General features: G+C 45.8%; 1 protein-coding gene across 1 annotated transcript in view; it reads left to right on the top strand.

Annotated features, from left to right (window-relative positions):
• Positions 1-5409: 5409 nt before the first annotated feature.
• VOPP1 (VOPP1 WW domain binding protein) overlaps positions 5410-22991 on the top strand; it is a 74276-nt gene continuing 56694 nt past the window's right edge. Inside the window, exon 1 of the mRNA XM_054057867.1 lies at positions 5410-5623. Within this exon, the coding sequence (XP_053913842.1) occupies positions 5573-5623 (51 nt within the window). The 5' untranslated portion in view covers positions 5410-5572. The remainder of the gene's footprint in view (positions 5624-22991) is intronic.

Below are 22991 nucleotides of genomic sequence, written 5' to 3'. Positions count from 1 at the left end.
CCTCCTAGGAATTTTTGTACCTGTCACTCAATTTGAAAAAAAAAAAGATGGTAGAGGAGTGGCAGTCTCAAAAATAATACATGCTTTTACGTTTCGGGAAAGAGAGATGGCTGAGTAAAGGAAATATGTTAATACTGGCACCTCTACTGAGAGAATGATGGCAATACTATGAAGGAAGACCTAAGAATCCACAGAGGAGAGGGATATTGTGAATATTCCAGCTGCAGTCCAAGCCTCAATCAGATAAAAAAAGCTTCATTAATGCTACTGCTCCAAGATCTATTTTATTTTTTATAGTATATATATCTATGCACAGATTCTGGATGCTCTGTATTAAGCTCTTTGCACACAGCATCTGAAGAAAGACTGGAATCAGGATGCAAAGGAAAGGGCTATTTTTTTTTACCAAGGGATCTTGCCTCCAACAAAAGCTTTATCTCATTTCGTTGTTATGTCAAACTGGCATGCTGTGTGCACCCTGCCTGCCTCCCCAGTGAACAGCAGCGCAGTGGAGAGAAAGTGTTCATTTATAGCCCAGACAATCTTGAAGGGCCTCTGCTGCAACTCGCACTTTCGCTGAGAAAATGCCACATACTGGGCTAAGTTCATTTGTACTCTAACTCCATTAAAGCTAATGGGATTTCTCCAGGGATGAAAATGGTTCCTTGAAACTAGGCGGAAATGAGAGAAGAAGACATCACTTAAGGGAGCTGAGATATGACTGAAATTAAATCCCAAACTGTTTATTCCTGGGTCAGGATCTGTTTTTTACTTTTTCAGCTCTTCTCTTGGCCTGCAAAGAATTCTATAGCATAGGATATCCATAACCTTATCTAGGCTGGATAATAAACCATGCACTGGGAAGCATTCGCCTCCAGATGTGTGGCTTCCTCTTCCTCCAGCCCACTGCCTCCACCTCACTCTTGCTAATCTGCTTATTGGAAAAAAAACAGCATTCATTTTTTGTAGTTGGTTTTTTTTTTTTCCCTTTCTCGCCCCAGCTGAGGCCTTCTTTTCTTGAGAAAATAAAATTCTAACAATTTCTTGGTTCTCAACCTAAACTTAGTATGTGTTAATTATTAACTTAAACATATCTAATAGCTGGCTCTTGCCTAGGCATATTTGATAGCAGGCCATCAGCTGAAAGTGCAGGCAGCATTGGCCTTTGAGAGTGGTAGTATCTTCAGTTGCAAGATTCCAGATTCCCCTCCTACCTTTTTTTCCACACCTTTCTCTCCCAGAATTTGTGCTATCAGGATTTCTGCCCATCTCCAGGCTACCAGCACACCCCTGTTGGTAGATACAACATCGGCATGGAGCACTGGTGCTCAGCAATGGCTTTCAGATACATTCGGTGTCCCTAAATGGGTCAGGCTGTTTGACTTCATGGGCTCCATGAGAGTCATAGCGTGCTGGAGAGTCTCCAAAATGTGGTCTCTTGTGCCACGCAACACAGAAAAGAGCAATGGGAAGGGAGGAGTTCAGTGTTAGTGCCATATGTCAGAACAGAGCTCTGAAAGCTGTCCTTTTCCAGCTTCCATGAATTAGAGCCTTTTTTAAGTGATACCTGACTTTCCATATTGAGACAACATGAGCTGATCCATCTTAGATGATACCGAAGTTACAACATGTCTGTCTCTATACCCTAGATGTAAGAATGTGTGACTTTTCACTCACACGTAGAGGGACACTTGTATGTATAGGTACCTCATTCAGTTTTCACTGTTGGACAAAATGATGGCCACATCTCCTTAGGCATCTTTCTAGCAAATTCAGTTAGAAACATGAGTGTTCATCTGAAAAACACAACTTGGAGCTTCAGATTGGTTGGCATCAAATAGAGACAAGAAGAGGTATAAAAGCCAGTGGTCATCCAGGAAGGACTTGTACAGGCTTCCTCCGAGTACACAATGTCACACAGTGTTTGGGAGTTTGTTAAAGTTTACAGTTACTTCTTACACAGAACATATGACCTGGGTGTGAAAGGACATATGATTAATGGTGCCAGATGGAAGCCACTCCTGAACTCCTCTAAAGTTCACTGTATGGAAATAATAGCCACTTGATGACATTTCACTGCAGTGTACAGAAATAATAACCACTTGATGACATTTCACTGGGGCATTATGGCATCAGGAGATGGCATCTTCCTTGACAACTATGACAACAAGGAAGTGATGAATGAAAGAGCTGTGTGTTGCAAGAATGTGCTAATTGTTTTTCAATGGACAGCACACAAAAGGACAATGGGAGTGTACACCTCCTTCAGAAATGCTGCTAGGAAAGGTCTGTCATTCAGAGGGAAGCAGGAGAAGGTAAGAGAGTGCCACACCCCCCCAATCTATTTTGATATTTTTCTGAGGGCTAAGTAGCTAGCTCTCCCATAAAGCAAGGTCAGGAGACCTCAGTAAACTGTGGTTAACCTAAAAGAACTGGTAAACTTAAAAGAAGAGCTGCATCTCTGTCCCACTGAACATGGTACCACGTCTAGCTGTGGTACGGGTGGGAAAGGGCTTGGAAAAGGAAGGTCAAAGCACCAGGACAAGGTGACGGGGAAGGAAATCCCCAGGGCATAATTACATCAGGCACCTGTTATGGGCCTCACTGACTGAGTCTGCAAACGCCTCTGCTGTAGTCTCAGACTAGTCCTGAGACTTTTATGAGAAGACAACTCTTCTCTTACCAAGCAGGCTACAGAAATGAAGGGCCAGGGCACTTCTCTGAAGTGCCAAAGGTGCGCCCTGTAGACAGTGGGCGTGAAGCCCACCTACACAGCTCTTGTTTCCACCCCCAAGGCTGATGGAGGGAGCACTGTCATGCACTGTCATAGAATCTCAGAACCACAGAATAGTTTGGCTTGGAAAGGACCTTCAAAGACGATTTAGTCCAACCTCCTTGCCATGGGCAAGGATGAAGGCATCGAGTGCACCCTTAGCAAGTTTGCAGATGACACTAAGCTGGGAGGAAGTGAGGATCTGCTGGAGGGTAGGGAGGCTCTGCAAAGGGATCTGAACAGGCTGGACTGCTGGGCCGAGACCAATGGGATGAGGTTTAACAAGGCCAAATGCCAGGTCCTGCACTTGGGCCACAACAACCCTATGCAGCGCTACAGACTGGGGGAAGAATGGCTGGAGAGCTGCACAGAAGAGAAGGACCTGGGGGTGCTGGTTGACAGCCGACTGAACATGAGCCAGCAGTGTGCCCAGGTGGCCAAGAAGGCCAATGGCATCTTGGCTTGTATCAGAAATGGGGTCACCAGCAGGTCCAGGGAGGTTATTCTCCCTCTGTACTCAGCACTGGTGAGACCACACCTTGAATACTGTGTTCAGTTCTGGACCCCTCACCACAAGAAGGATGTTGAGGCTCTGGAGCGTGTCCAGAGAAGAGCAACAAAGCTGGTGAGGGGGCTGGAGAACAAGTCTTATGAGGAGCGGCTGAGAGAGCTGGGGTTGTTTAGCCTGGAGAAGAGGAGGCTGAGGGGAGACCTTATTACTCTCTACAACTACCTGAAAGGAGGTTGTGGAGAGGAGGGAGCTGGCCTCTTCTCCCAAGTGACAGGGGACAGGACTAGAGGGAATGGCCTGAAGCTCCGTCAGGGGAGGTTCAGGTTGGATATCAGAAAAAAATTCTTCACAGTAAGAGTCATTGGGTACTGGAACAGGCTGCCCAGGGAGGTGGTCGAGTCGCCTTCCCTGGAGGTGTTTAAGGAACGGGTGGATGAAGTGCTTAGGGACATGGTTTAGGGAGTGTTAGGAATGGTTGGACTCGATGATCCAATGGGTCCTTTCCAACCTTGTGATTCTGTGATTCTGTGATTCTGTGATCTTTCATCAGAATAGGTTCGTCAAAGACCCATCCAACCTGACCCTGACCAGAGATGGGATATCCACAACTTCCCTGTGCAACCTGTTCCAGTGCCTCACTACCCTTACTGCAAAGAATGTCTTCTTTACATCCAATCTAAATCTACCCTCTTGCAGTTTCAAATCATTGCCCTTTTTCCTGTCACTACAAGTAAAAAGTCCCTCCCCAGCTTCCCTGTAGGCACCCTTTAAGTACTGGAAGGCTGCTGTAATTCCCCCCCAGAGCCTTCTCTTCTCCAGGCTGAACAAGCCCATCTCTCTAAGCCTCTCTTCACAGGAGAGGTCCTCCATCCCTCTGATCATCTTTGTAGCCCTCCTCTGGACCTGATCCAACAGATCCACTTTTCTTATGGTGAGGACAGTGCCCTATGCGGGGTCTGAGGATAAGGCAGCAGAGGGGCAGAATCCCCTCTCTCCACCTCCACTTGGTCTCTCTGAACTCCATGAGGCTGGCACAGGCTTGCTGCTCTTCCTCCTTGGAGTCTGCACCAAGACACCCTGGCTGGCTGCTCACCTCCACAAGGGACCAAGCACAACCCCTGTCTGTGGTAGCAGAAGTACTGGAAGGTGCTAAGTACTGGAAAGCTGCTATAACATGTCCCCAGAGCTTTCTCTTATGCAGGCTGAACAAGTTCATCTCTCTAAGCCTCTCTTCACAGGAGAGGTGCTCCATCCCTCTGATCATCTTTGTGGCTCTCCTCTAGGCCCAATCCATGTTCTTCTTGTGCTGAGGACTCCAGAGATGGACACAGGACTTCATGCGGGATCTGAGGAGAGGGCAGCAGAGGGGCAGAATCCCCTTCCTCCACCTCCACTTGGCCTCCTTGAACTCCACGAGGCTGGCAGGGGCTCACTGCTCCTCCCTGGGAGCTAGCTGGTCACCCCCACAAGGGACCAAGCACCAAGACTCCTTGGGGTGGGCACCAAGAGACCTCAGCTGATGGTCACCTCCACCAAGGACTCGGCACCAAGACTCCTTAGGGTGGGCACCAAGACACTCTGGCTGGCTGGTTGCTCCCCAGGGGACCAACCACCAAGACTCCTTGGGGTGAGCAGCAAGACTCCTCTGGGTGGGCACTAAGATACCCTAGACAGCTGATTACCCCCCAAGGGGCCAAGCACCAAGACTCCTAGGAGTGGACACCAAGACCCCCGGGCAGTTGGTCACCTCTAAGCGACCAAGCACCAGGATTCCTTGGGATGGGTACTAAGACCTCCCAGCTGGCTGGTCGCCTCCACAAAGGACCAGGCACCAAGACTCCTGAGGGTCGGCACTAAGACTCCTCCGGTGGGCACCAAGACCCTCCAGCTGGCTGGTCGTCCCCTACAGGACCAAGCACCAAGACTCCTCGGGTGGGCATTAAGACACCCTGGACACTTGGTCACCCCCAAGGGACCAAGCAGCAAGACTCCTCAGGGTGGACACAAAGACCCTCGGACAGCTGGTCGCCCCTGCAAGAGACCAAGCACCGAGACTCCTTGGAAGGGCACCGACCCCCCGAGTCACCTCACGCTCTCGCTCCACACTCTCCTCGCCGCCCCACCGCCCACTCCGATGCCGGGGGCGGTGCCAGCCGCTCTCCCCGCCCCTCGTTCCCGTCTCTTTGTGCCGCCCCGGCCTCGGCTCGCTTCCTCCCGCAGCGCCCCCCGCCGGGGATGGCGGCGCCGGCAGCGCCCGGGCGCGCCTGACCCGCAGCAGGAGAGGAGAGATGCGCCGCTTTCAGCCCGGTGCCGCGCTGCTGCTCTCGCTGCTCTGGGAGGTGAGGGGCGGGGGCGCCGGGAGTGGGGATGGGGTATCCCGGGAAGGGCGCCGGGAGCGGGGATGGGGTATCCCGGGAAGGGCGCCGGGAGCGGGGATGGGGTATCCCGGGAAGGGCTGGCTCGCCCCGAGAGCGGGCTGGCAGCCCCGGGAATGGTCTGGTTCGCAGCCTCGTGAATGATGATCAGGTTTGCAGCCCCGAGAATGGACTGGCTCGCCCCGGGGAATGAGGCTGGGTCATTTCTGGAGCACAGCTGGCTCGCTTTCCCCCCGGGAATGATCCGGTTTCCAGCCCCGGGCATGGACGGGCTTGCCCTGGAGAATGGGCTGGGTCATCCCCGGAGCACGGCTGGTCGCCCCGGGAATGCACTGGCTCGCCCCAGGAGCGGGCTGGTAGCCCCGGGAATGGGGCTGGTTCGCAGTCCCGGGAATGGACGGGCTTGGCCTGGGAAATGGGCTGGGTCATCCCCGGAGCACGGCTGGTCGCCCCGGGAACGGACTGGCTTGCCCCGGGAATGGGGCTGGCTCGCCCTGGAGCGCGGTGGCTCATCCCGGGAGCACTCGCCATCCCTGTCAGCCCGTGCGCAGCCCGCGGGCGCTGCTACGGGCGTTCCTCAGGGGTCGATGCCCCTGGCAGAGCCTACTGGGCTCCAGGCGCTCCCAGGCGTGGGAGAACCCGGCTCTGCTGCCTTGGGAGGAGCAGTGTGAGCAGCGACCTGGCTTGTTTTAGCTTTAGTTTTTATTGCGGGAGCAGAAAAATGAAGATGGGTGGCATGCGGGACCGGGGGGGGGGAGGGGGGGGCACCGTGTAGGGGATGCTGCCTTTTCCTAACAAACTGTCTGGGTCCCCAAGGGATGCGGGGTGCAAGGGTTAAACAGAAGGTGAGGGTTTTGGCTTTATCTTAGCTGGCCGGGTCACCGAGGGACACAACGCAAGGGTTGAATGGAAGGCGAGGGGTTTGGTTTTATTTTAAGCGTGCTTTGGTGGACAGAATGTACCCTGCGAGGCAGAGGCATCAGCTCGGGAGGAGCAGCGTGGTTCAACTTCTCGGGGAGCCTGAGCAGCGCGGCTTTAACGCTTACAGAAAACAAGGAAACCGTACAAAAATTAGCAGCTCCTGTTAACTGGAGGGGGGGAATCTGTGCCATGCGGTTCTGTCAAGGCGCTGGGAAACCAGCTCCCTTTTTTAGCAGGCAGATTCATAGATGTTTTCTTTTGGAGAGCTGTCTATCGGTCTTAGGGGTTACCTTGGGGTTGGGTTGGGTTTGGGGCAGGCCAGGGGCTTTGGCAGCCACCCTGGGACAGGCTCACGGTGGGCACACTGCTGTGGGCATCTTCTGGTGGCAAGGTGGCAAGTGCCCATTGGGTCGTCGGCCGGACACATGTGGTGGCAGCGTGCTGGCATGACTTCAGAAACGGCCATGGGCTTCTCTCTGGTACGGCTTCACGTTTATAAAGCCCAGAGGCAGTCTAGCTGGAGGTGTCGAAGGGCTGGAGGGCCGTGTTGCCTCTGTGGTGGAGCAGTTGAGACAGGAAACGAATTAGTTGTTGAAAAATAACAACGTACCACCAAACCTACCTGGTGGAAACCGGAGTGCCGACTGTGTAATAATTGTTTTCTGTAATGGATATAATTAACGAGAGTGATGTTTGCTACATGTTTATGCCACCTATGTAGATAAACCATGTCTGGTATGTTGCCCACTGCATCATCCAGCATCATCCCATCAAAATTACCATTTAATGTAAATGTTAAGTTCAATTCAAGTTAATTGGGCTGCATCTCACCTGGCTGTAAACCTGGCCCAGAGCCTGGCCCACAATCGCTCCTTGACTCTGCAGAAACTCTTCAGTAAGCACAAATGGCAAAAAGTTGATTAAATAAAACAGGCACTGGCATTTCTCAGAGGGAATTTATTCTTCTCAGCGTGTGAAACGTTTTGCACCTCCAGGATCTGTTTGATTCGATGTCTCTGCTCTCTTAAACTGCATCCTCCTGAGAAGGATCCTGTGTGCCTGAAAAAAAGTAATTTACATAAATCCTCTTTGGATGTAGCTGATGTTGCTGTTATTTAAGCTTCTATACAGGTTTTAATTGTGGTTTGGGTTTTTTGTTTGTTTTTTTTTGGTTTGTTTTTTTTTTTTTACTTTTAATCTAGAATGTTTGGTTTGCCATCTGGTTTTGTGGATTATTTTTTTCTTCTTTGGAAGTGCTTAGGATACCTTTTAAAATGAGATGCTATGTAAAGAAGAAGTATTACAAATTGTTTTAAGTTGTGGTTTACAGGAAGAAAAAGCCTGGAAACAGAATGCTGGGGGTTTAAATGACAGAGTCGGAGACATCTGGTTGTTTAGGAGGCTTTTGGTATTTGAAAATTTTGCTGTTTCCTGCACTAAGTTCCATACTGGCTGAAAGAGTTCGGGTTCAGCCTAGAGAAGAGAAGGCTCCACGAAGACCTTACAGCAACCTTCCAGTACTTAAAGGGGGCTACAGGAAAGATGGGGGAGGGGGCTCTTTAAAAGGGGGTACAGGGACAGGACTAGAGGTAACGATTTTAAGCTAAAAGAGGGGAGATTTAGATTAGATATTAGGAGGAAATTGTTTACTCTGAGGGTTGTGAGACACTGACACGGGTTGCCCAGAGAAGCTGTGGATGGACCCTCCCTGGCGATGTTCAAAGTCTGGTGAAAGGTGTCTCTGCCCATGGCACGAGGGGTGGTGGTGGTGGTGGAACTCAGTGATCATTAAGGTCCCTTCCAACCCAACCCCTTCTATGATCCTATAATTATCTGAAAAAGCATTGTTACAGTTATTTTAAATCTATTTGCAGCTTTGACATGATCCTAGTTAACATCTAATAGAGCATGATCTGAGGAATATGTTTTTCATTCAATATTTTGCAAAAGGCTTTGCCTGCTATTCAGACAATGAGGGAGGGAGCACAGGAAGCTGTTTAGCCCTTCAGAGCGGTCTGCAGTGGTTTACTGATGTTTAAAGTTGCTAAGTCCTTGCTTAAATTACCCAGAATACTTGTTGCAAGATATTCATGAGTTTTCTGTCCATGTGCATTCAAAAATGCTGTTTCTGGTTATATGGATGAAAGGAATATAAACACTTTCACATGTAAGCATACATGACATTTAAGGTGGATGTGAGTTTGGATGTGGAGAATGCTTCTTTGCAGCTTTCAGGTTGAAGCTTGATCAGTAATTTTCTGTGCCGTGCTCCTGTGGAGAAGTGGTTTGCTCTTCCTGATGTAAAGGTAGAAGATACAAAAAAGAGACTGGAGGGCAGGAGAAGGTGCTTGCATGCGTTCATGGTGGTTTCACAAAGGTGACTGAAGGCATCACTATTGAAGCAGGATTTACCTGCTAGAAATTGCTGGCTCTTGGTGCTAGGATCCTTTCTCTAGAAGAGCCTGAGATACACTAGTTATAGAAATGCCCAGATCTCTGTGGTGGTGGGAAAGAGGCATTAATGCTGAGTTTTCTTGTTTGACAAGGATTTTCTATCATAATGACAAAGACTTCCCATGATGAAAGAAAAATCTCCAGCCCTGGGACTGGGGAAGCTCTGCTTGAGAAGACCTTGTTGTTAGGGGAGAAAAACCAAAGATGCCATGAGTTTTGCTTGCAGTTTAGTCACAGTTGAACAGTTTAAAGTGTAAGCTAAAATGAGGAACTTTTAAGGTGGATAACTTGACAGGTAATTTTGGTTCTTGCAGGAAGAAATGAACAGCATTAAATCTTCATTCATCTGTATTTTTCAGCTTAATTCAGCTACTTGTAGGTAGCAGTGTCTTATTAACTGCAGTGGCCTGAAATGCTCTTTTTCACTAGGAGACTGCTATCCCTGGTAATCACTGGGGTATGTGATTTCGGCATTCATGAATAGCCAGTAGTCTCACTCGGTGTGGCTGGTGGCTCCACCAATATGTCTGCATTTTGCCTCAGTTTTGTATGAGAAGGTTAGCTCTCAGTTTTGTGGAAGGCTTTGAGAATGTCCTCAAAGTGATGTTTGTTTGGGGTATATATCAAGATTTTCTGTTTTTATTTCATCAGGCATCCCAAGGGCTTTGGCCATCCAAGCTTAAATATGACTTAAATTAATAGCGTTGCCTTTGGGATGGGAAAAAATAGGACTAAACAATCTCCCCACCCCTCCTTGATGATGAAGCAAGCATATACGCAGCCTGAATGAGGGCACCAGAGTATCTCGGTGTGGCTTCTCAAGACTGAGTGCTTGCTTTCTGTCCTGCAAGCTGTAGAAGTGCTGGGTGGAGGCGAGCTGGGTGGCTGAGGCTCAAGCCAGGGAGGGATGGGGAGGCTCAAGCCAGGGAGGGATGGGGAGGCTCAAGCCAGGGAGGGATGGGGAGGCTCAAGCCAGGGAGGGATGGGGAGGCTCAAGCCAGGGAGGGATGGGGAGGCTCAAGCCAGGGAGGGATGGGGAGGCTCAAGCCAGGGAGGGATGGGGAGGCTCAGCAGAGCTGTTGAAGCCCATTAGAGGACCCTGCCTGTGCTGTAGCAGTAATAATGTTTTACTGTTACTGCTGCTGAGAGGCATGCTGGATGGCTTCAACTTTCAAAACTGTTGAGTAATTTTAGGTGCCTAAGCTTCTGGCTGGCCCATATGCTGTGTCCAGAGAAACACAGGAGCTAATACAACTGCCTGAATGTTTAGAGTCAAGCTTTTTAGTGCACTATATTAAGGTAAGCTGAGGCCTGTGGTAGTCACTGTAGGTGGTGTGAGATGTGGATAAGAAACCCACAACGAAGGTTTCCACATGACTATGCAAAATATAGACCATCACTTTTGGAAACTGACATTTCTACACACGCAGTTTCTTATTACTAGAAACTCTAGTGAGAATGCTGATAGCAATACTGATAACTGGATGGTTGGAAAAAAACCAATCAGTATAGTTAATTTGTCAGATGAAAGATACTACAAAAAGTCAAGTACCTTTTTTTTTAAAAGGAATGAAAGAACAGACATGTCATATGAACAGCAAATTGTGTTATCTTGAAATAAAACTCAAACACTCCAGACAGTCTGTCATACAAGATTTACTTAAATAAAAGCAAAGCTGGCTAGCTGCTTCCCACTTGGGTAACTGCTGTGTGCAGCTTTTTAGTATTGTTTTTGTTATTGGACTTGAACAGGACAAATTTTAGCAAAGAAGAGAAGCCTAAAATTCTATCCTAAAATCTCTTCAAACTTGAGGAGGGTGGGGTTCTCTCTCTGCCCTATACAAGCACATTAAGATGAGCAACATTTTGATCATAGTAGCTCAATAAATTGTGAGGATTATGGGGAAACACACACCAACCCTCAGTTTCTCATACTTTTTTTCTATCCGTTAGTTGTCAGGGTTTCCTCTATGTACAAATGTACAAGAGTCATTGGGTACTGGAACAGGCTGCCCAGGGAGGTGGTTGAGTCGCCTTCCCTGGAGGCGTTTAAGGAACGGGTGGATGAAGTCCTGAGGGACATGGTTTAGGGAGTGCTAGGAATGGTTGGACTCGATGATCCAATGGGTCCTTTCCAACCTTGTGATTCTGTGATTCTGTGAAATTACGGGAATGTAGGTACCCTTGAATGTCTGAATGTGTACTGCACACCAGGGTTGATGTCTCTATGACGTGCTTCTCTGTGGAAGTCCACTGATACTGTGCTGTTGATGTTTTATCTCTTGTGGCATTGTGCAAGTGGATGGTGGGAGAAATAATACTGTCCAAGTTGATAGGGAAAACTCTATCCCAAAAATTCTGCAAGGGAGTTGTTAATGTAGATGTGTTCACCAACTCTCTCCTGCTCGTTAGTTTTAGTTATGTGGGGCCTTAGCAGTTTAAGCAGTTTTTGGTGGTTTTTCTTACCCTCTAGCTGTCGATTGGAATGCAGCTATTGCATTGCTGAGCGAAGGCAAGAAAGAGTTTACATACGATTTATATTTTGGGGATCCAGCTGGTGCTGCCAAGTCTTCCCTGCCTCTTGACAGCAGCGAGATGGGCTGTGATTTCCAGGCAGGAGGACTGAGCTTGCACACTTTTCTCAGTTTGCTCCTGCTTAGGAGGAGACAGATTCATGCTCACTGCAAGAAGGGAACAGTGGCCAAGTGCCATTTGTGTCCTAGAAGGAGAGGTGTGGGGTTTTTTTGCCTTGGGGTTTTTCGAATCAGAAAACACATCTATAAAGACTGTTCATATTTTTTGCAGCAGTAGAAAATTTTTAGCCCCTTCTGTTATGCGTTCTCTGTAAAAGGAAAGTCCTCTGACTCTTTTACTTTGTTTACCCCACTAGGCTAAGGAATACTGGAGTGAGTGTGCCTTCATACAGGTTCACTCTGCTCATCTGTGTAGGAGTGAGTTTACAGGCAGAAACAGATTAATGCCTGAGCTTATGCTACAGAGTTGAAAATGAAAATTCTTTTTTCTTTCTGAGACAAGGTGGCTACCAATGTACCTCAAATCTGTTGTGAAATAAAATGAAATTCATATGAATTAAAAATGCAGAAAGGTATTTTACATTTTTAAGCCTAATTTTTGGAGATGCTATGTTGTTTGTATCCTCAGCTATGCATGCAGCAGTTTACAGTTTCTGTGTTTTGCTGAAGGCTTTGTTGAAATTCTGTTAAGATCTATTATTGCTAATGCAAACTTTCTTCTGCCTAGAAGAGACAAAGCCTTTCTAAAGCAATCTTTTTTTTTTTTTTTCCTTTGCTTGAATAGTGGCTTTTGGGAGACAAATCCTAGGTCTGTCTGAAGACCTAGCACAGAGCCTAGGATCATGGGTGTTAAATAGTGCTTCCAAGACAAGGGAAAGATAAGGTCTTAAATAGTGGATATTATCACCTTCCTGACACCAGTGAGGTAATACATGAGATGAAATACCATTCTTGCTATGTTGAAGGAGCATGAGAGGAGAGTCTGGGTTTGTTGAAAGCTTTCTTTTTCTTTTCTTTTTCTTTCTTTCTTTCATTTTATTTTCTTTTTGAGAACAGTGTATCTTGACAGGTTTCTCACATATTAAGTGAAAAGTTTTCACTGCTGAGTTAAAAATGTCTGTCTTCTCAAGTGTGTCTTCAGCTTTGCACTAAATAGGTGTTAACATAACCTGTGTTTTAAATAACTAAAAATCTCTTCCTCTTTCTCAATGACTCAGCTTTCAGTCTGTTACATTTTTAGAAGGAAAGGAATTAGCAAGAAGTGGTTTCTAATCTGTGTCTGGTCCAATGCCGCAGTGAGCTGTTGCTAGCAAGGATGGTCCCTAACCCCTCGTTCTGCTGGCTGTGTGCTCCTGCATGTCTAGTGACCATGCAGCTGTGGAGGAATCAGATCAACCCACTGACACTGTGGAAAACTAAGCCACTAAAAAGAGGATGGGGGAAAAATTGAGAGGGAATAGTTTTCCATTGGTTCAGCAGAGGTTTGTGCAGTGGTAGCATCATGAAACTGCCTGCAAGGGAGGAGAGGGAATGTATGGCTTGAAACAGGACTGTCCTTTCTGGGAGCACTCAGTTTCAGTATGTTAGATATCACCTAACAGGAGTTACAGGACAGACAATACTGCATTTGTAACAAAGAAAATTCTACAGACCTTTTCCATGCAAGAAGGGAAAACTAGCTGAGTATGTTTCCTGTTTTCTCCTGAAAGACACTGTTAGATAAGACTAACTTCTCCAGATGGTGTCCTGTTGTTTTCCCACATCACTTGCCAAGTGTCTGTCAGAGCAGAAGTTCTCAACCTGGAGCTAATGACCTCCCCAGCCTTTTCTGTCTGTGGGGCAGGAGAGTGTTGTGGCTGGAGATTGTACCTCCAGGGAATGCCCACCATCAGCTGCAGCACAGGAGAGAACGTCATCCTCAAGTCTAGCTGGTGTGTATCTGTGAACCCAGCAGTCCTCCAGCACACCATTCCCTCTGTGGTTCTAATCTGAGGGTCTGAAAAAAAACCAACCCACATTGGCTCCATCCTTTACCTTGGAAGTGACCATGAAGTGAACTGTGCCTTGAAACCACAGTTCAATGACCGTGGTAAGTGGCTGGTTTTGTAGGGTGCTGAAAAAGGGTGGTGGGACAGTGCCCTGGCTCCAGCCCTGGCTGTGCTCGAGCCCTCTGTATGCAGCTTGTTTCTTCCCTGCCAGAGCAAGAATGACAGCATACTCATTAGCTTGGTCTCCAGCCTCTGAAGTTGGTAGGCATCATGCAACTAAATAACTGGCAATAGTTTTGAGGATGAAGTCTTCCTCCTCAGGTCTTGTGCTGCTGTAATTAGAGGTGAGGATCATGGACCTCAAGTATGCAGCCCATACCTGTACAAATCCATCTTTACAATAACACTAAATTAAGGCAAGTGTATTTAATGTAATTTTATGACTTTATAGTTACATACATTCCAGTCTGTTTGGATCCTCTCTCACAGTAGGAAGAACTGGAGAACACTGAAATGAAATTAATATGAGAGGAATGAGAGTGTGTAGGAGTGTGACCGGAGTCTCACTGACGGCAGACCAAAGACCATAGGCGGCATGTGTTTCAAGAGCTTTACACTTTATGTGAGAGGAGTATTCTGTTGCATGTGCTGATGTTCTTTTGGGGCTTGATGACACTGCCACCCAAGGAAGGGAAGCTGTTACTTTTGTGGACTACTCTGCTTAGCTTGGTGTTGGTGGCAGTGTGGTTGTAGTGAGAGATTTGTGCTGTCATGTTAAGATGTGGTAGTATGCCTGTAATCTAGAAGGTTTAGTCTTCAAGAGATTAGGAGCTCAGTCAGGGAATGTGTACTAGCAAAACCAAAACAAAACAAGCCAATGGCTGTAGTAGCAAAGGCAGGCTCATTTTAAGTTGCCATGAACTTGTTTTTCTGCTGGCACGATTGTGTCTTTTTGCACACCTGATGGATATAGGCAAGCCAACAAAATTCTCTTATGCTTCCTGTCCTTAGTCTGTGGTTTCTCCCTTTCTGGACAGGAGACATACCTTGCCTGACTAGAGAAGTTTAGCTGTTTATACCACACTGGGTTTAGTACAATCCCTTTAGTGTCAACCCAACAGATTGATATCAAAGTGCTTGTACTGCACAGTGCCTATTTGGGCGTGACGGTATGATAACACGCAGTGTAGGGTTCTCTACCTGAGGAATTGTCCAGGTGTAACTCAGTGTTTCATTTCGTTCAATTTCAGTAGTTCTCTTCACTGAAGTGGGTAGCAAACCTGATAGCCTAGCAAATTCCTTTCTGCTTTCTCCACAGTATCTCTGTAAACATGGAAAGTTGGGGCAGGCACTTCTCGCTGTGGTGGTGACTGTAAGCATGCTTCAGCTCTCGCTGCAAGAACTAGGCAAGGATGAGTCAAGCAAGTGTTTTCTTTCATTTCTTCTCCTCAGGGAAAAAATGTATTGCTCATCACTACAGATAATTATCTTAGTACTTGTGTAAGTGAGATCCAGGAATTCGCTGCTGGCTCTCTTACAGTGTGAGTTTCCAGCTCAGGGCCCTACTTCCCCACCACATTTGGAGCAGTGAGTTCAACTTGGTATAGGAAGGGTAACGGATGTAAAAGTTGACCTTCATCTGATAAGTGCCATTAAGTCTGGCAGAATTTCAGTCCTGAACAGAAGAAGGAACCTTCCCCTTACTGAAAATGCTGCTTCCAAATGGGCAGGCAGTTGTCTAGCCTAAAAAAGAAGTGTGTGTGTGGGGGAGGGCAGTGTGAGAAGTCTTAAATCTACTTTTACATGCTTTGCTTTGCTTTTTAAGGCTGACATGAGCTGCTTCTATCTCGAGTGCTGTCTTGCCTATCCCAAAGGACAAGAATAACTGTTTTCAATGGCTTGAGCAACAATAGTGCCTAGATTCTATGTGAGGGACCAGCAAAACTCCCATTGGCTTTTTGACTAAGGCAACTCGCATCTCCCAACCGTCATATTGAAGTAATAATAGTGTATGGGATTGGGTTAAACCTCTTCAGAACTGGGTCATCTCATAGTTTAAGCTAGCATAAGATAATGCTAAGTGTAAGATAATGTTAAGCTGCTTCATTCTTTTTTTCTATAGTTGAAATGATAGCAGTCTGTGTTCCCAAACTCATGCATGTGTCTTTCTGCATAAAATGTATCGTGGTATACTGGAGCTGGGGTTCTGCTGGTGTGTTTCTTGGGGTGATCTGTATTTCTAGGGAACCTAGAAAGTGCCTCCTTGGCACTAAGTGCCAAATAACAGTCAAATACTACCAGTTGCGTAACCCTGAGAAAAAGCTTAAGGCAGATGCCTTTGGATTTGAATGTCATTCGGAAGAAGTGAATTGAGGTCAAAGTCCTTATTTTGTTCTGTCTTCCATTCCTTTGGTATTCACACAACTAAAGCTTGAGGTTTTAGTAGTGTTAATGCCTTGTTGTTGAGGGGTTTCACAGTTTAGAACTTTTCATTTAATGGCAGCAACAGACAGCTAGCTGAACTTTAACACTGAACTTGCAGCATGGTACTGGAAAAGTGTCCCAGGATTCACAGGTGATCTGTAGATCTCGGAGGTTGTATTTTCTGAAATCCAGGACTTGAATTGTACTTCTCACTTACTGCAGGTAACAGTTTTGATGCTGGCTTTTTAAACCACTAGGTGAATGTTGGTAAACTGGGCCTCGTTACACCCTGTGGTTGGCAATTGTCTGTGTAGATGTCCACAGTGTTCCTAGAAGGCATTGGATGAGATCCTGAAAATGCCCTAGGAGGTGCATTGGAGGTATGCCCAGGACCTTTCAATGGGTAAAATTTCCAAGAGTGGCTATGCTGACCCATGCTGCCAACTCCCCACAAGTGCATGCTCATCATGAGGTGCCCTGTGGGAACCCATTTTGGTTGCAGCTTTGCCTGGTTTTCCCTATGGATGGAAACTGTGTGCATGGCTATGGCACAAAGCGGGGGCGTCTGAATTAAGCTTGTTTTAATTCTGTACTAATCTTGACTTCCTATTTTCATTAAAGCCTAATCCTGGGGCCCATCCAAAGCTCATTAAAAGTCAGTGGAGACATCCTGCTTGCTTCTAGCGAGTGCTGGGTCTGGCTACCCTGCACTGGGAAGCTTTGACTTTGGCTTCTCAACTGACTTGAGGTGGAGGTGATCTCTGCTCTATGCATCTTCTGCAGCAGCGTGGGCAGGGATGCTTGTGTCTTCTTCCCCAGGCTGAAGGCACATGTTTATACAACACTGGTTCGGAAAAGCTCAGGTGCCTTGAGTTGGCTCTTGCGATCGCTCATCCATGCCCCTATGGTAGCCAATCCATCCACCTGTGGTACCGCTGATGGCGATCTCCTTGGGGAAGAAGCTACTTCAGCCAGCCGCGGTCACCCTCTGTGTTGCATAAGGAGAGGAGCATCATAGTGATTATATAAAAGAGATTATGTAACCGGGTAATTTGGTAATCGCCTCTCCGGTGAATGCTAAGAATAGCTTGTGAATATGCATTTATTTCTGTGATAGCCATCCACAGTGATTAAGCGATGCAAACCGTGGGTACCAGGCTGTGGTGTGGGGTGAAACCCTTGCCACCTGATGTGTGTATGTTTGCACTCCCTAGCTCTGTGGTGCCTGTGCTGCTCTGGTGAGATGTGTCAGCTCCTATTCCCCTTCCCCCATCGTGCAGTGTGACCTGCTGTGCAGGTATGGTGAAGGTGTAAAACTGTTCTGTGAGTTGCCTTAGCTCTTGATGAACCTGTGCTAGCAGTTGTTGGCATCCTTATGATAGCCTAGGCAGAGCAGATGATGGGGGAAGGAATACGTGTTGCTTCTGCATGAATTTGGGCTTTCTCTTGCTTCCCAGAATATCTTCTTTTTTTTGTGCTGAAGTTGCCAGTACAATCTGTGAGATAACTGGGGGGATGCTGGATATTTTCCACAGCTGGACAATTTCCAGGATCCTAGTGAGGAGCAAGGAGCCTCCTGGGCTGCTTTGAGACAGCTGAGAAGACCACATGGTCTTCAGCCTGGCTCCTACCTGTGACTGCTTGTGGGTTTATCCCTCACTTGCAGAAGGGAAGGTGACTCATGCAAAATCAAATGCAGCCAGAGCCAGCGAGAGCTCCCGTAGTGCTATCTGAAGACTTCAAGGGAGATGAGGGAGGAGATGGGTGCTGTTCCTTGCAGTATCTTAGCTCTGAGAAGGTGGTGTGAGGGTGAGCTAAGGATAGCTCAGGAGAAGGTGGGAAGGGGGCGAGAGGCTGTGGCAGGGAGAGGAAGTGAGCAAAAGGAGTGCTCTGAGCACTGATGATTCATTTGGGAACATCAGTCCTGGCTCTGAAAATGTTCCCACAGTTCTACTGCTGGAGTCTGGGTAGCTGCTGTGTTTTGGTTTGGCTTTTTTTTTCCTTTCTCTCGCTTCCCCTCCCTGTTCTTGGCATTGTGAGATTTTAGTTTCCTTACACCGTACACTGTCCTGACAGTAGAATTGTCACCTTTTCCTGTTGCTCCAGTCACATCAACTTCACTGCCTTGAGTTACTTTATTGGCTCCTGATCTCTTGCTGCCTGAAGCTCAAGCAGTTTAACCTTCTCTTCAAGCCGCCACGTAATCCTCTCTCTGCCTACAGCTCTCAGCTTGTTTCCTCCTTCTCCCAGCCTTGCTCTGGATTGTCATTCCGCTCCTTTTGGCCGAGGATGGCTTTCTTCTCTCTTTGGACATTACTGATTTCCTGATTAGCAGAGATGCAGTTCACAATGGTTTCCAAATCATTGGCTGAGTCCACATTCCCCTTTTTAAAAGGCTTTATCTTGTTCCTATATTTTCCTCTCCTCTTTGTTTTCTAAGCTTTCTTCACTCCTATCTACAATTCAGCCCTGGGACATCCACTTCCCACATGAACTTGCCTGTCCCATTGTTTCTCTACTTTCTCCAGGGTCTGTTCTTGAGGCTGTATCATGCGTACTTACAAGTGCCCTACAAGTCAGTTTTTCATGTGTTACAATAAAATGTTTGATACAGATTAAGAAATTACATTTATATATATATATATTTATTTGAAAGAAATACAGGTTTTCATCCTGTCCCCTTTGCATGAATATCTGTTTCTTTGAACTTTTTTCCTTTTTGTATGTTAGGATGAAGATTTAAGGGTTCGGCTTGCTGCTTCTCCCTGGAATTCCTTTTGTAGCTTGGCTGACCCTTTGCTAGAGCAGGCTGATTAATGTGACTTCTTCATATTTATGCCTCCTCTTTTTAGTAGGATATCAACCCTGGAATGTGCTGCTGTTGCTGTCAGGGCAAAAGAGTGTTAGGGGAATGGTTTTAATAAATGTATGGTTATTGCATAATGTAGATGGAAAGCAGGCAGGGGAGACTGCATGTGCAGCTGGTAAGCTTTGTGAAATGTTGAGGCAGGCACAGGGCACGGGCAATAGGAAATTGTTATGATACCATGTAAATTCTCAGATCTTTAATGGACTTAAATTTTCAATCTCAAACTACACATTTGGAAAAAGATGTCAGTTAAGTTGAGAGGTTTTGTGCAAGAGCATATAAAGGTGTGTGAGAGCTGTTGTGGTGCTTCTGTAAAGTGAAAAATGTTTAATTTGCAGCTGTGCAAATACAATAAGAAAAATCCTAACAAAACTGATAAGGAAGTGTGAAGTAGTGAAAAGAGGAGGAAGACCAAATTTATGTATTGTGTTAACTTGTTAAAACTAGTGAAACTAAATTGTTATGTCTTCTACATGAACGTTGAGATGTATGTCTGTAAACTTCTGCCTAGGATAAAAAAAAAACCCAACACATTATTTACTAGTTTCAGATTGATGAAAGGACTCAGAGCACATAAACGATATAAACTGCTATGAGGGCAATTTTCAGAGGTGGAGCAAAGACACTGTATAAGATTTTGCTTTACTTTTGTGCGTGTTGCCAGTATCAGATACAGCCTGTATAATCTGGTTAATTTTAGTAGGAGTGTATATTCTTCTATGTTCTGGGACCCCCAATACAGGCTTTAATGATAATGCGGGTTGTTAGTCCACGGCAGAAACCTTGACGTTCAGCTGAAATGTACTGAATATATTGGATTTGGTAGCAGCACTCTCACTGGTGGGAAGGAGGATAATGGGTTGCATGTTTTGGAGTTTTAACTCTGATCTGATTTGGTGATTTAATCCCTTCCAAGAAAATAGGCTGTAAAGTTATTAAATTTCTTATGGAAGTTCAAGTTCAGTTAAATAGATTCAGTTAGATGGATTTCCAAAAGCAAGTCTGTTGGAGCTAAAAAAATAACCTGTATCTGCAAATGTCCCACTGTCTGGAAGTGCCTGATAGAGCCAAATTAATAACTTCTAAGAAGATTCCTTTCAAAATGTTCCTGCAGCAAGCTTTTAAAAAAGATCTAGAAAGTGTTGGAGAGAGGAACCCATTGTAAAAAGTCTTTCCTTTAAGCCAGAAACATACAAATACGATGTGAAGCAAGGTTATGAAGTGACAATTAATGCTGGGTTTCCTGATACTGCCTAGAGAAAGCTCAGCAGCTTTTTTTTCACAGCAGTAGGGATGGCACTTGTAATTTCATTGTCAGCATTTGCAAGTGTTACTCTAGCACTGCTAATGACTCCCTGGACGCCTCCTCGAAGGTGACTGCCTTGAGCATAAGGACTGTAAACACATGGGTCTTGAGGAAGGACTGAGACCTGACTATGAAGCTGTCCGTCTGAACAAAGGACTGCTCCAAGGTGTTTGATCTCCCTGACTACACAGGCTTGCCAGATTTGTCTGGACTTGGCCCTCCCTCAGCCTGGTAGGTGTTTTTTCAGCCAGTCAATGTCAGGGATCGCCACCTTTGTGCCTGGGAGCTGTACGTGTGTCAGGTTGGCGCAGAAGTCCCTGCGGAGCTGATGTGATGGTTGGAGCCAGCGGGGCTGGCATCCTGCTGCTGTATTGTGTACAGCTTCTGCCTGGACCTGCTGCAGGGACAGAGGTGGTGCTCACACCCAAATGCCTGTTCCTAGAACATACACTGAAGGCAGCAAAACTAAATCGTGTACTTGACTTTAATACCTGGCTCTTCAACTGAAAAAAAAAAAAAAAAAAGCATTCTTACTTTTTCTTTAAATGCTGTACAATGCTCTGGAGGAGAAACTCTTAATGATGTCCTAGACTTTGATGTCTGCTGTGTTCATGGTAGTGGCTTCTCCAAATATCCATCTTCCCAATTAGATTAAGCCTCTTTGTACGTTTATGGTGTTTCTTCATGCTTTATTCAAACTCAAGTAATCAAATAAAGAACAAATTGGGCTGTTATGCTTCAGGAGTCTGACAGTTAGTACTTAGAATTTTACGGGAAACCAGAATTTTGCAATTATTTGTAATGACAAAAAGTGCGCTTGTCTGGCATCTCTCACAGAAGGGTACTTAAGAAGCATTAATCATGATGTAGCATGTTCCAGTTGCACCCAGGCCAGATGCGTGGCCAGTGTACAGGTGGGTAAGTAGGCAAAAAGTAGTGGAAGTGTCACGCACATCATTCATGGCAGAATTACCAGCTTAATACTTCTGACTGCAGTGCAGTGTGAGGAAACTACTTTGACTTCACAGTAAATACTTGGCTTTGTCTTAGTAGGTGAGAGCTTTGCAACAAGCTCTTTTCATGAGCTAATAAATGTGGGTGTTTTTGGAAGTCCCATGCTAGGTATCTTGTAGCTGGAATTAATCGATCCAGGCACATGAGTGGTATGGGGAAAAATCTCTTGGACTGGGACTCCTCTCCTTGTGGAATCATCAAATTGTCACCCTAATGTTTGTTCAGTGTGTCCTATTCATAGTGTTATTAATTAACCTCAGATTGTTAGTGACGACAGTATTTATTTGGGTAGAATATGAACTAACAAAAGTCTTCACCTGCATCCCACCTCTTTGGACAGCTGACTAAACCTGTTGAATTTACTGCTGTCTTTTTAGTGCTGTATTCATACACATGTGAAATACTGCAGAAACTAATGCTTGTATTTGAGGTTTTTTGTTTTCATTTTTTTTGCTTTTAATTAATCAGTCATTGAAATATGCAGTCCTAGGACATTCTAAAGTTTCATGGAATTGGGTCAATACTAGTGAGTAATTTTAGTCAAAATAGAAATAACAGCACATCAAAAACAGTTTGAGCACTTTCTAAGGCGGGTTTTGTTTAAATACTTCTGAAAACTAGGGAACTGGAAGTATAGGTTTACAGTATGGTCAGAGGAGAGTGGAACATTTTACTGAAAAGCTTGGCATTCACTCAGAGTGTGGGAGGCCAGTTTTATCTCCTCTGTGTCCTCAGAATGATTTGAACGTGTATCACTCTTCTGGAAGAGTTCCTAGCCTGCAGGAGACAGAGTATACTGGAATTGATTTATGTCAGTTGTTCACATTATCCCTCTTCTCCACTGTGTAAAATACAAAGGAAGTATGGACTAGGTGGAAAGCTGCACCATGGCTCGGTGGTTTACATGCCCTTTGAAGAGGAGGAACTGTGTTTGGAGTGCTTGTTCTGATTACACCTTTGAGAGACAGAAGAACATAGAAATTAAAGACAGAAAGGAGGAGGATGGTAGGTCTTTTGTTGCTATTAAACAGCATGGCCTTCCCTTGGGAAGTTCCTATGTGGGGGATTTGGGGAATCTGCTTGGGTCTGTTGGAGAAGGAGATAGTTCTGTCCTTGCTGTTTTTTTATGCGATATCCCCAAAATTTTACTACTGTCACCTAATAGAGATAGGATGCTGATGTAGATGGGCATTTGCTCCTGTATTTTTGCATTTCATGCAAGTAGAAACACTGCCAGCACAAAGATCTGAGATGTTGTCTCCTCATATTGCCTGCAGCTTGATGTTCATTCACTTCCAGGAGAGTGAGGGAGATTTGAGTCCTCCTGGGCAGGAGCGAGACTTGAACACAGATTTGCCATTGGCAGAGCACATTAACCACTTTGGGTGGATCTGGACTGCAAAGTGAAAACGAGTACTGCCTCCTTTCTCTTGCCTTGCTGCTCTGTAGAGGTGTCTTTCGGGACACAGATGCCAAGAAAACAGATTTGTTTATTTGTTTTAGGAATGCAAGAAACAATTTGTTTCAGAACAAAAAAAAAATAGTTTTGTGCCCAACTCCTTAATAGGGGTGAGTTTCTCAGAAAATTTCTGTTGAAGTTTCAGATCAAGCTGGCACTCTCTGGAGTTTACCTATTACTAGGTAATATGTTGATATGGAATATTTATATTTAATAAATAGCTCATGAAAAATCTGTCTCCCCTTCTCCTTTTACGTTGACAGCATCTCATAGGAATATTATGAATGTTGTTGTGCATCCAGGCAAGGAGTGTGGCAATACTGGAGAGATTTATTTCAAATAATCGCTGTTCCTCTGCCATAA

This window comes from Cuculus canorus, chromosome 2 (genome assembly GCF_017976375.1).
Source record: "Cuculus canorus isolate bCucCan1 chromosome 2, bCucCan1.pri, whole genome shotgun sequence".
Taxonomy (NCBI): domain Eukaryota; kingdom Metazoa; phylum Chordata; class Aves; order Cuculiformes; family Cuculidae; genus Cuculus; species Cuculus canorus.
The sequence above is the reverse complement of the archived record's forward strand: the minus strand, read 5'-3'. Positions and strand labels throughout refer to the sequence as shown.